The sequence below is a fragment of the Gorilla gorilla genome, chromosome 6, assembly GCF_029281585.2.
Source record: "Gorilla gorilla gorilla isolate KB3781 chromosome 6, NHGRI_mGorGor1-v2.1_pri, whole genome shotgun sequence".
Classification (NCBI taxonomy): domain Eukaryota; kingdom Metazoa; phylum Chordata; class Mammalia; order Primates; family Hominidae; genus Gorilla; species Gorilla gorilla.
In genome coordinates this window covers 42,514,364-42,525,988 of record NC_073230.2, presented here as the reverse complement: position 1 = coordinate 42,525,988, position 11,625 = coordinate 42,514,364, and the positions used below count along the sequence as shown (strand labels likewise).

Genomic DNA, 11,625 nt, shown 5'->3' with positions numbered 1-11,625 from the left:
CTAAAAATATTTATGTTTTACCCAATAATTTTTCTTCTGGAAATTTATGCTAAGGAAATATTCAGAGATGCTCACAAAGTTTTATGCATGAGTGTCCATGTTATTTGTAATTGTGAAAAATGAAAATAACTCAAAAGTTTAACAGTGGTCATCTAAAGTATTGTATACACTGTATATATAGGTTGAATAGAAGGTCATCCTATTCATTTATTAATGAGAGGTACAATCTCCAGGGATCTGTAAAATCTATTTTGTCTTAACCAAAGAACAAATTTTTGACATATCTTGAATAGGATGACTATAAATTATGACTTTTAAATTGTTATAATTTTTGTACTATTATCTGATATTTTTATTTTTATGTATGTTCCTAAGTAGTTTAGAGATAGTCACATTTTAAAAATCTAAAATCAAACAAATGAAGCTTATCTTTATGTATTCATAGTATAAAAGACCTTCAGTAAACAGATAATATTTTTGTTTTATTCTAGAAAACAGCTCCTTGAACACAGTGAGGTAAAGCTTTCATTGTAATCTCTGGTAGACTTGTGTATTAAATTCTAGTTTGAGGGTAATTGACAAAGGTATAACCTTGCTGCTGATGCACCATCAGTAGTGAGTTGTTCAGCATTGGTGATAAATTTCTGCTGATCCTTCTCACTCTTTCATCTGCTGTTACTTTTGAATAGTAATAAGGATTTAAAAGCTAGAAGGCTGATTTATGACTATAGTACAGAATTAAATTAAATTGCATTCATTTAACAATAACAAGCATTTGGTTTCTAGCCTGCTGAGCTAATCAGCTACAGTCCATTAGGGCAGGCACCCTTGGCCCTGTGACTGGTGGCCATCTGCCACCACGTAGATTTGCTCGTCAGTCAGTGACAAGCTCAGAAGTGTTGAAGGATACAAAAGATACTAAAGTCATGTTCCTGCCCTTCAGTATGTGTAATTTTACAAAGGAGACAAATAAGACAACATTTTATATGGTGTAAAATTATTTTGTGGCATAAAAAGGAAAAGATCAGTGTGGGCTGGAAATATTTCCTATTTGATAGAACTTTAAGTGGGTCTTGAGGTAAAGGTCAAATTTACAGGAGTGGGTAACTGAATTTGAACTTAATAGAGATAGTTTATGACACATGTTGAGTATCCCTTATCCAAAATGCTTAGGACTAGAGGCGTTTCAGATTTCAGATTTTATTGAATTTTGGAATATTTACAATGTAGTTACTAGTTGAGCATCCCTAACCTGAAAATCCAAAATCCAAAATGCTTCAATGAGCATTTGTTTTAGCATAACCTTTGAACATCAATATTGGTACTCAAAAGTTTCAGATTTTGGAGCATTGTAGACTTCAGATTTTTGGATCAGGGATGCATTAGTAACTTTGTCACTTTACAGTGAGGCCCACTGTGTTGGTCCCCCACCTCCTCACACCACCTCCTACTCTCCCTAGCTCCTCTGCCTGCTCCATTTTCTTGCCAGCTGCACTTATTGCCTTACAGTAGACTATGTAATGGATTTATTTATTTGTTATTTCTATGTATTGTCTGTCTTTCATTACTAAATGTAGTTAAATGTAATACGAGGACAGAAATTGCTCACTGCTATATCCGAAGCACCCAGAAGAGTACCTGGAACATAGTAGACATTCGATAAATTATTGTTGAATGAATACTGATAGGCTTATTACTTAGAAGATCCTTGTCTTAATGAATAATATAGTTTTAATATACTTCATTAATTTAAAAATATGAAAAGTAAAAATGTGATTTTGTCTTATTTGTGTTTTTATAGCTGGCTTTTCACACATTGCAGTTGTTAGCGTTTACTGCCCTTGCCATTTTAATTATGAGGCTAAAGATGTTTTTGACGCCGCACGTGTGTGTTATGGCTTCCTTGATATGCTCTCGACAGGTAAAGGATTCATTCTTGTATAACAATACTATAAAAACTATAGCAGCTATACTTAGTAGTTACCGTGGCTTTGCTGACTAATTCAAAATATAAACACACTAAGTGTTTTTAACTTAACTAAGTTAAATGATTTAAAATATCACTTCATGCCTGTAATCCCAGCACTTTGGGAGGCCGAGGCGGGTGGATCACGAGGTCAGGAGATCGAGACCATCCTGGCTAACACGGTGAAACCCCGTCTCTACTAAAAATACTAAAAATTAGCCGGGCGTGGTGGCGGGCGCCTGTAGTCCCAGCTACTCGGGAGGCTGAGGCAGGAGAATGGCGTGAACCCAGGAGGCGGAGCTTGCAGTGAGCCGAGATCGCGCCACTGCACTCCAGCCTGGGCGACAGAGGGAGACTCCGTCTCAAAAAAAAAAAAAAAAAAAAAAATATCACTTCATGATTCACTATAAGCAAGAAAAGCAATTTCAAGTGGCTTTGAAAAGTATTTCTGGATTTTAATTGATATTTCTATAACAAGTGATTAGGCAAACATTTCCCTTCTGTTAATATCCTGTCCATGAACATAACCTTTTAGAGTTCAGGTTTGTGTAAGAGTGCCTGGCACAGTGGCTCACACCTGCAATCCCAGCACTTTGGGAGGCCGAGATGGGCAGATCACTTGAGGCCAGGAGTTTGAGACCAGCCCGGCCAGCATGGTGAAACTCCATCTCTACTAAAAATACAAAAATTAGCCGGGTGTGGTGGCGAGTACCTGTAATTCCAGCTACTTGGGAGGCTGAGGCAGGAGAATCGCTTGAACCTGGGAGGCGGAGGCTGCAGTCAGCCAAGATCGCACCACAGCGCTCTAACCTGGGTGACAGAGTGAGACTCTGTCTCAAAAAAAGAAAAAGAAAAAAAAAGAGTTTCCTGGTGGCCAGGCACAGTGGCTAACACCTGAAATCCCAGCACTTTGGAAGGCCTAGGTGGGCAGATCATTTGAGGTCAGGAGTTCAAGACCAGCCTGGCCAACATGGTGAAACCCTGTCTCTATTAAAATACAAAAATTAGCCGGGCATGGTGGTGTGTGCCTGTAATCCCAGCTACTCAGGAGGCTGAGGCAGGAATATTGCTTGAATCCGGGAAGTGGAGGTCGAAGTGAGCTGAGGTTGCACCACTGCATTACAGCCTGGGAGACAGAGTGAGACTCTGTCTCAAAAAAAAAGAGTTTCCTGGTTCACCAAAAGTACCCTGAAATACTCATCCAATACCAGAGTAGATGCAGAGTAATTGCCCTAATATGGTCCTGTTTGGCTTGAAGAATCTATAAGAAATTCTGGGGTTCTATCAGTGTTATCTAACATACAAAAGAACTAGATAAATTGCTAGAATATTGGGCCTAAGGTACTTCTACAAACACCTCACTTAGTTTTTATTATGAGTGTATAGCCTTAAAATATCATAATGCCTGTTTTCCTGAGAAGAATCTATATATATCATGCTAATAGGGCTTCCCTGTCTACTAACCATGTCCACAAAAGGCAGCCAAGGATGAAAGGATTTAGTTCTAAGATGTTCAACAGTTGTGATTTGTTTATTTTAATCCTTAGTAGTAAATTAGTACTAGAAGGATCAGGTATAGCTTCCTTAATTCTTCCCAGGAGAAAGTCCCATTTTCACCTGGGCCCTGTAATGCCAATATATCCGTTGCTTTAGAAACAATCGGAGATGATAATTCTGTATACATGTGTGCTGATATCAAAGGGTAATTCACGTTGGTTTGAGTAACAAGGTGAGAATTTATTGTTGATCCTATAGTACTCTTCATATAAGAACTAGAAATAAATGGTTTCTTTCGTTTCAGCTCTTTGGCTGGCTTTTTCGCAGAGTTCGTTTTGATAATGTTATCTTTGGCATTCTAACAGTGATGTCAATACAAGGTTATGCAAACCTCCGTAATCAATGGAGCATAATAGGAGAATTTAATAATTTGCCTCAGGAAGAACTTTTACAGTGGATCAAATACAATACCACATCAGGTGTGTAGGTATTTGGTTATATGCTAGTTTTATACAAACATACTCACAGGCACATTTGTGTATACTATATATAATTATTGTCATTTCTGATATATGTGTGTATGACAGATTTACAGATAGGCATTCATACTCTTACAGACTTTGAGCAGACTATTGCAATGTCAATCAATTAAACCCTTCCAAAAGGCAATTTTGCACCCCCTTTAAGTCCCTCCCAGATAATTATCAAAGAATTTAAATTAGCACCAGGAAATTAATGATTTTTCACAAGTTATGTCCTTTAACTCTCAGACAGCATTATAGCATTTTAACCATAACAATGACAAATCAAAGAAGTAAATCTTTAAAAATGAAATTTCACACCTTGTGCCAGGCTACAGCAGAAGATACTTTTGATGGTGGGGAGTTAACCGGCACTGCTTCTGTCACTCCCATCAGTGCTGTCTCCTCTAATTCTGTAAAACAGGTCATTGGCAGAAGAGTTAAAATCTTGGATATTCTATTTTCTTCACTAAATCATCTCACAGAGATACTATACATCCTACTTCTAAATACTCCAAAATTTTCTTTTTAGCTTACCTTCTTTTCTTCCTGTCTTTATTCAGAACTACCTCAAGCAGATAGATATTTTTACATACCTTTCCAGAGAATAAGTCTATAACATTTTCTGTAACTAAATTTGTAAATCAAAGATTATTTTTGATATTTAGAAACTTACTCTGGCACAAGTTCTTCACTATGATTTATTTAAATTTTCTTATGACTCCTGAGCTTGTTTCCTTTTATTTCTTATTTGATAGCCACTTTTTTGCTAATTAACCTTCATTAAGGTAAATCTTTATAAGGTATAAGTAAGATATTTGGTCTATAGCTTTCAAAGGGTGTAGGTGACAGTGCCTCATTAAACTGCCAAGCCAGTTTAATTAGAATTTTAAAAGTAATCCCCAACTGACTTTTTCCACATAGGAGCTCAAGGTAATCACTCCCTTTCTTTACTCTCCCTTGCCTGCCCCTCCCCAGTTATAGCTATTTTTCCCAAGCTTTTAAAAATAGCTGCCCTTTTAATCTTTTCTTGTGTCTTTCTTTGTTCCGGTGTTTGTATTGGGTTCCTGACAGAGAGCCTACATTTGGCAACTTATCCTTCTAAGATAACTGCCACAAACCCCTGTCTCACTTTTAGATGCCTCTTCTTTGATCTTCTTTTCAATCTGTCTTATTCTCCTTTTAATTACTCTTATTATGAGTTATCTCATGGTTACCACATATTAAAAGCTGTATGAAGTTTTGTAGTATTAGTGGAACTAGTGCTTATATTGAGGTCTGCCATATACAGTTGTATAGTTTGTGCACTGCACAAAGGTGACCAATTGAGAGGATAAGTGAAAGCTTAAATCCAGCTTGTGGTCCACTCATCAAGCCATGTATAATGGGGCTCTGTCAAGTCAGGGGAATACCTTTTTCTAATCTGTGTAGTAGGCTAAATGGAGACTTCCATATAGTGATAGGAAAATATCTGATTTTTCCTTGTTATGCTCATTTACTTCACAGCCAAAAAGATAGAAGGTGGAGTGGGAGGGTATTTCTTCCTCTCTGTCTGCCATAGGTGACAACTCAGTGGGTCCAGCTCTTGCTGGACAGGTGTGCCTAGTTTTTTTTGGAAGACCCTGGCCCTGGGCTTTCAATTCTTCTTACTCAGCATTTCCCAACCTTAGCACAGTTGACATTGAGGCTGTCCTATGTATTACAAGAAATCCTTGGCCTCTATCTACAAGATGCCAACAGCATCTCCTCCCTCCTCCCCATAGCATGACATCGAAAAATGTCTCCAGAAGTTGATAGTGCTCCCTAGGGAGCAAAATCATGCCTGCCTGAGAACCACTTCTCTAGCTTAACAGCTTGTCATCATTAATTATTGAGTCTCCAATAATAAATACACATTCTTTGACTAGCTTACATATTTTCAAATTTGAGGCATATAAAGAAATTTTCATTCAAAGTTGCATTTAGAATGCTTAGCTATACTGGAAAGTAAACACTCAGGGTTCTTAAAGTTTTTAATTTATGTGGGTACAGAGCAGGTGTATATATTTATGGGGTAGATGGGATGTTTTGATACAGGCATACAATGTGTAATAATCACATCAGGGTAAATGGAGTATCCATCACCTGAAGCATTGATCCTTTGTGTTACAAACAATCCAGTTATACTCTCTCAGTTATTTTTAAATGTACAGTAAAATTTTGTTGACTACAGTCACCCTTATGTGTTACCAAACACTACATCTTATCCATTCTATTTTGTTGGTGCACATTAACCATCCTCACTTCCCCTCCACCCCCTCACTATCCTTCCCAGCCTCTGGTAACCATCATTCTATTCTTGATCTCCATGAGTTCAACTCTTTTAATTTTTAGCTCCCACAAATAAGTAAGAACCTGCAAAGTTTGTCTTTCTGTACCTGGCTTATTTCAACTAATGTAATGACCTCCAGTTCCATTCATGTTAATAGATAGGATCTCATTCTTTTTTTTATGACAGGATCTCACTCGTTTTTATGTCTGAATAGCACTGCGTTGTGTCTATGTACCACATTTTCTTTATCCATTAACCTGTTGATGGACACTTAGGTTGCTTCCAAATCAAGGCTATTGTGAGAAGTGCTGCAATAAACATGGGAGTGCAGATACCTCTTCTAAATATTTATTTCCTTTCTTTGGGGTATATATCTAAGAGTAGGATTGCTGGATCATTTGGTAAGTCTATTTTTAGTTTTTTGAGGAACCTCCAAACTCTTCTACATAGTGGTTGTACTAATTTACATTTTCACCAAAAGTGTATGAGAGTTCCCTTTTCTCCACGTCTTTTCCTGTCTTTTGGATAACAGCCATTTGTTATTGCCTGTCTTTTGAGTAATAGCCATTTTAACTGGAGTGAGATGCTATTTCACTGTAGTATTGATTTGCATTTCTCTGATGATCAGTGATGTTGAGCACCTTTTCATGTACCTGTTTGCCACTTGTATGTTTTCTTTCGAGAAATGTCTATTCAGATCTTTTGCCCATTTTTAAAGTGGATTTTTAGATTTTCTTTTCCTACAGAGTTGTTTGAGCTCCTTATATATTCTGGTTATTAATTCTTTGTCAGATTGGTAGTTTGCAAATATTTTCACCCATTCTTTGGGTTGTCTCTTCACTTTGCTGATTGTTTCCTTTGCTGTGCAGAAGCTTTTACACTTGATGTGATCCCATTTGTTCATTTTTGCTTTGGTTGCCTGTGCTTCCCAGGTATTTACTCAAGAACTCCTTGTCCAAACCAAAGTCCTGGAGAGTTTCCCCAAAGTTTTCTTGTAGTAATTTCAGAGTTTGAGGTCTTAGATTTAAGGTTTTTTTTTTAAATTAATATTTTAAGTCTTAATAAAGTAGATAATTTAATAGGTGAATATAGCAATAACAATGTAGTATATACTAAAAAAGAGTAACTTCCCTCCAAAAAAACATTTACAAGCAATGGACTTATAGATTTCCTTCAATAATCAAGAAATGTGAAATGTCAACAAAATGTTCAATGACATAGAAAAATGGGGGGGGAACGAAATTTTTAACAAAACTTTTGTAAATCTGATATATAATCTGATAATGGCAACAGTGAAGAAAATTACAGAACTTCTTTCAGATAAACATACAGAAAATCTTAGAAAAACTTACCAATATATTAATAGAAAGTAATATAAAAATCAGAATAAATATCATAAAATTATTGAACAAAACTCAAGATTGATTTCTGATTAAAAAGAAAAATAGTTATAGGGAAAAGTGGAATTACTAACATCTAACTAATGTATTAAGGATGCCAATCTAAAATTTGCTAATAGCATCATATTTAAAAAATAATAACTATTAACATGAGAAGGAATGTAAGATTTTTTTTTTTACTTTTTTTTTATTATACTTTAAGTTTTAGGGTACATGTGCACATTGCGCAGGTTAGTTACATACGTATACATGGGGCATGCTGGTGCGCTGCATCCACTAACTCATCATCTAGCATTAGGTATATCTCCCAATGCTATCCCTCCCCCCTCCCCCACCCCACAACAGTCTCCAGAGTGTGATGTTCCCCTTCCTGTGTCCATGTGATCTCATTGTTCAATTCCCACCTATGAGTGAGAATATGCGGTGTTTGGTTTTTTGTTCTTGCAATAGTTTACTGAGAATGATGATTTCCAGTTTCATCCATGTCCCCACAAAGGACATGAACTCATCATTTTTTATGGCTGCATAGTATTCCATGGTGTATATGTGCCACATTTTCTTAATCCAGTCTATCATTGTTGGACATTTGGGTTGGTTCCAAGTCTTTGCTATTTTGAATAATGCCGCAATAAACATACGTGTGCATGTGTCTTTATAGCAGCATGATTTATAGTCCTTTGGGTATATACCCAGTAATGGGATGGCTGGGTCAAATGGTATTTCTAGTTCTAGATCCCTGAGGAATCGCCACACTGTCTTCCACAATGGTTGAACTAGTTTACAGTCCCACCAACAGTGTAAAAGTGTTCCTATTTCTCCACATCCTCCCCAGCACCTGTTGTTTGCTGACTTTTTAATGATTGCCATTCTAACTGGTGTGAGATGGTATCTCATTGTGGTTTTGATTTGCATTTCTCTGATGGCCAGTGATGATGAGCATTTTTTCATGTGTTTTTTGGCTGTATAAATGTCTTCTTTTGAGAAGTGTCTGTTCATATCCTTCACCCACTTTTTGATGGGATTGTTTGTTTTTTTTCTTGTAAATTTGTTTGAGTTCATTGTAGATTCTGGATATTAGCCCTTTGTCAGATGAGTAGCTTGCAAAAATTTTCTCCCATTTTGTAGGTTTCCTGTTCACTCTGATGGTAGTTTCTTTTGCTGTGCAGAAGCTCTTTAGTTTAATTAGATCCCATTTGTCAATTTTGGCTTTTGTTGCCATTGCTTTTGGTGTTTTAGACATGAAGTCCTTGCCCACGCCTATGGCCTGAATGGTAATGCCTAGGTTTTCTTCTAGGGTTTTTATGGTTTTAGGTCTAACGTTTAAGTCTTTAACCCATCTTGAATTGATTTTTGTATAAGGTGTAAGGAAGGGATCCAGTTTCAGCTTTTTACATATGGCTAGCCAGCGTTCCCAGCACCATATATTAAATAGGGAATCCTTTCCCCATTACTTGTTTTTCTCAGGTTTGTCAAAGATCAGATAGTTGTAGATATGCAGCATTATTTCTCAGGGCTCTGTTCTGTTCCATTGATCTATATCTCTGTTTTGGTATCAGTACCATGCTGTTTTGGTTACTGTAGCCTTGTAGTATAGTTTGAAGTCAGGTAGTGTGATGCCTCCAGCTTTGTTCTTTTGGCTTAGGATTGCCTTGGCGATCTGGGCTCTTTTTTGGTTCCATATGAACTTTAAAGTAGTTTTTTCCAATTCTGTGAAGAAAGGCATTGGTAGCTTGATGGGGATGGCATTGAATCTGTAAATTACCTTGGGCAGTATGGCCATTTTCACGATATTGATTCTTCCTACCCATGAGCATGGAATGTTCTTCCATTTGTTTGTATCCTCTTTTATTTCCTTGAGCAGTGGTTTGTAGTTCTCCTTGAAGAGGTCCTTCACATCCCTTGTAAGTTGGATTCCTAGGTATTTTATTCTCTTTGAAGCAATTGTGAATGGGAGTTCACTCATGATTTGGCTCTCTGTTTGTCTGTTGTTGGTGTATAAGAATGCTTGTGATTTTTGTACATTGATTTTGTATCCTGAGACTTTGCTGAAGTTGCTTATCAGCTTAAGGAGATTTTGGGCTGAGACAATGGGGTTTTCTAGATATACAATCATGTCGTCTGCAAACAGGGACAATTTGACTTCCTCTTTTCCTAATTGAATACCCTTTATTTCCTTCTCCTGCCTGATTGCCCTGGCCAGAACTTCCAACACTATGTTGAATAGGAGTGGTGAGAGAGGGCATCCCTGTCTTGTGCCAGTTTTCAAAGGGAATGCTTCCAGTTTTTGCCCATTCAGTATGATATTGGCTGTGGGTTTGTCATAGATAGCTCTTATTATTTTGAAATACGTCCCATCAATACCTAATTTATTGAGAGTTTTTAGCATGAAGGGTTGTTGAATTTTGTCAAAGGCCTTTTCTGCATCTATTGAGATAATCATGTGGTTTTTCTCTTTGGCTCTGTTTATATGCTGGATTACATTTATTGATTTGCATATATTGAACCAGCCTTGCATCCCAGGGATGAAGCCCACTTGATCATGGTGGATAAGCTTTTTGATGTGCTGCTGGATTCGGTTTGCCAGTATTTTATTGAGGATTTTTGCATCAATGTTCATCAAGGATATTGGTCTAAAATTCTCTTTTTTGGTTGTGTCTCTGCCCGGCTTTGGTATCAGAATGATGCTGGCCTCACAAAATGAGTTAGGGAGGATTCCCTCTTTTTCTATTGATTGGAATAGTTTCAGAAGGAATGGTACCAGTTCCTCCTTGTACCTCTGGTAGAATTCAGCTGTGAATCCATCTGGTCCTGGACTCTTTTTGGTTGGTAAACTATTGATTATTGCCACAATTTCAGCTCCTGTTATTGGTCAATTCAGAGATTCAACTTCTTCCTGGTTTAGTCTTGGGAGAATGTATGTGTCAAGGGATTTATCCATTTCTTCTAGATTTTCTAGTTTATTTGTGTAGAGGTGTTTGTAGTATTCTCTGATGGTAGTTTGTATTTCTGTGGGATCAGTGGTGATATCCCCTTTATCATTTTTTATTCTGTCTGTTTGATTCTTCTCTCTTTTTTTCTTTATTAGTCTTGCTAGCGGTCTATCAATTTTGTTGATCCTTTCAAAAAACCAGCTCCTGGATACATTAATTTTTTGAAGGGTTTTTTGTGTCTCTATTTCCTTCAGTTCTGCTCTGATTTTAGTTATTTCTTGCCTTCTGCTAGCTTTTGAATGTGTTTTCTCTTGCTTTTCTAGTTCTTTTAATTGTGATGTTAGGGTGTCAATTTTGGATCTTTCCTGCTTTCTCTTGTGGGCATTTAGTGCTATAAATTTCCCTCTACACACTGCTTTGAATGCGTCCCAGAGATTCTGGTATGTTGTGTCTTTGTTCTCATTGGTTTCAAAGAACATCTTTATTTCTGCCTTCATTTCGTTATGTATCCAGTAGTCATTCAGGAGCAGGTTGTTCAGTTTCCATGTAGTTGAGCGGTTTTGAGTGAGATTCTTAATCCTGAGTTCTAGTTTGATTGCACTGTGGTCTGAGAGATAGTTTGTTATAATCTCTGTTCTTTTACATTTGCTGAGGAGAGCTTTCCTTCCAAGTATGTGGTCAATTTTGGAATAGGTGTGGTGTGGTGCTGAAAAAAATGTATATTCTGTTGATTTGGGGTGGAGAGTTCTGTAGATGTCTATTAGTTCTGGTTGGTGCAGAGCTGAGTTCAATTCCTGGGTATCCTTGTTGACTTTCTGTCTCGTTGATCTGTCTAATGTTGACAGTGGGGTGTTAAAGTCTCCCATTAATGTGTGGGCATCTAAGTCTCTTTGTAGGTCACTCAGGACTTGCTTTATGAATCTGAGTGCTCCTGTATTGGGTGCATATATGTTTAGGATAGTTAGCTCTTCTTGTTGAATTGATCCCTTTACCATTATGT

General features: G+C 37.2%; 1 protein-coding gene across 1 annotated transcript in view; it reads left to right on the top strand.

Annotated features, from left to right (window-relative positions):
- Nucleotides 1-11,625, top strand: part of LOC101148570 (probable C-mannosyltransferase DPY19L2) — a 106,485-nt gene that overhangs the window by 79,598 nt on the left and 15,262 nt on the right. Inside the window, 3 exon segments of the mRNA XM_055347551.1 lie at nucleotides 492-516; nucleotides 1,802-1,921; nucleotides 3,768-3,942. Of these exon segments, the coding sequence (XP_055203526.1) occupies nucleotides 492-516; nucleotides 1,802-1,921; nucleotides 3,768-3,942 (320 nt within the window).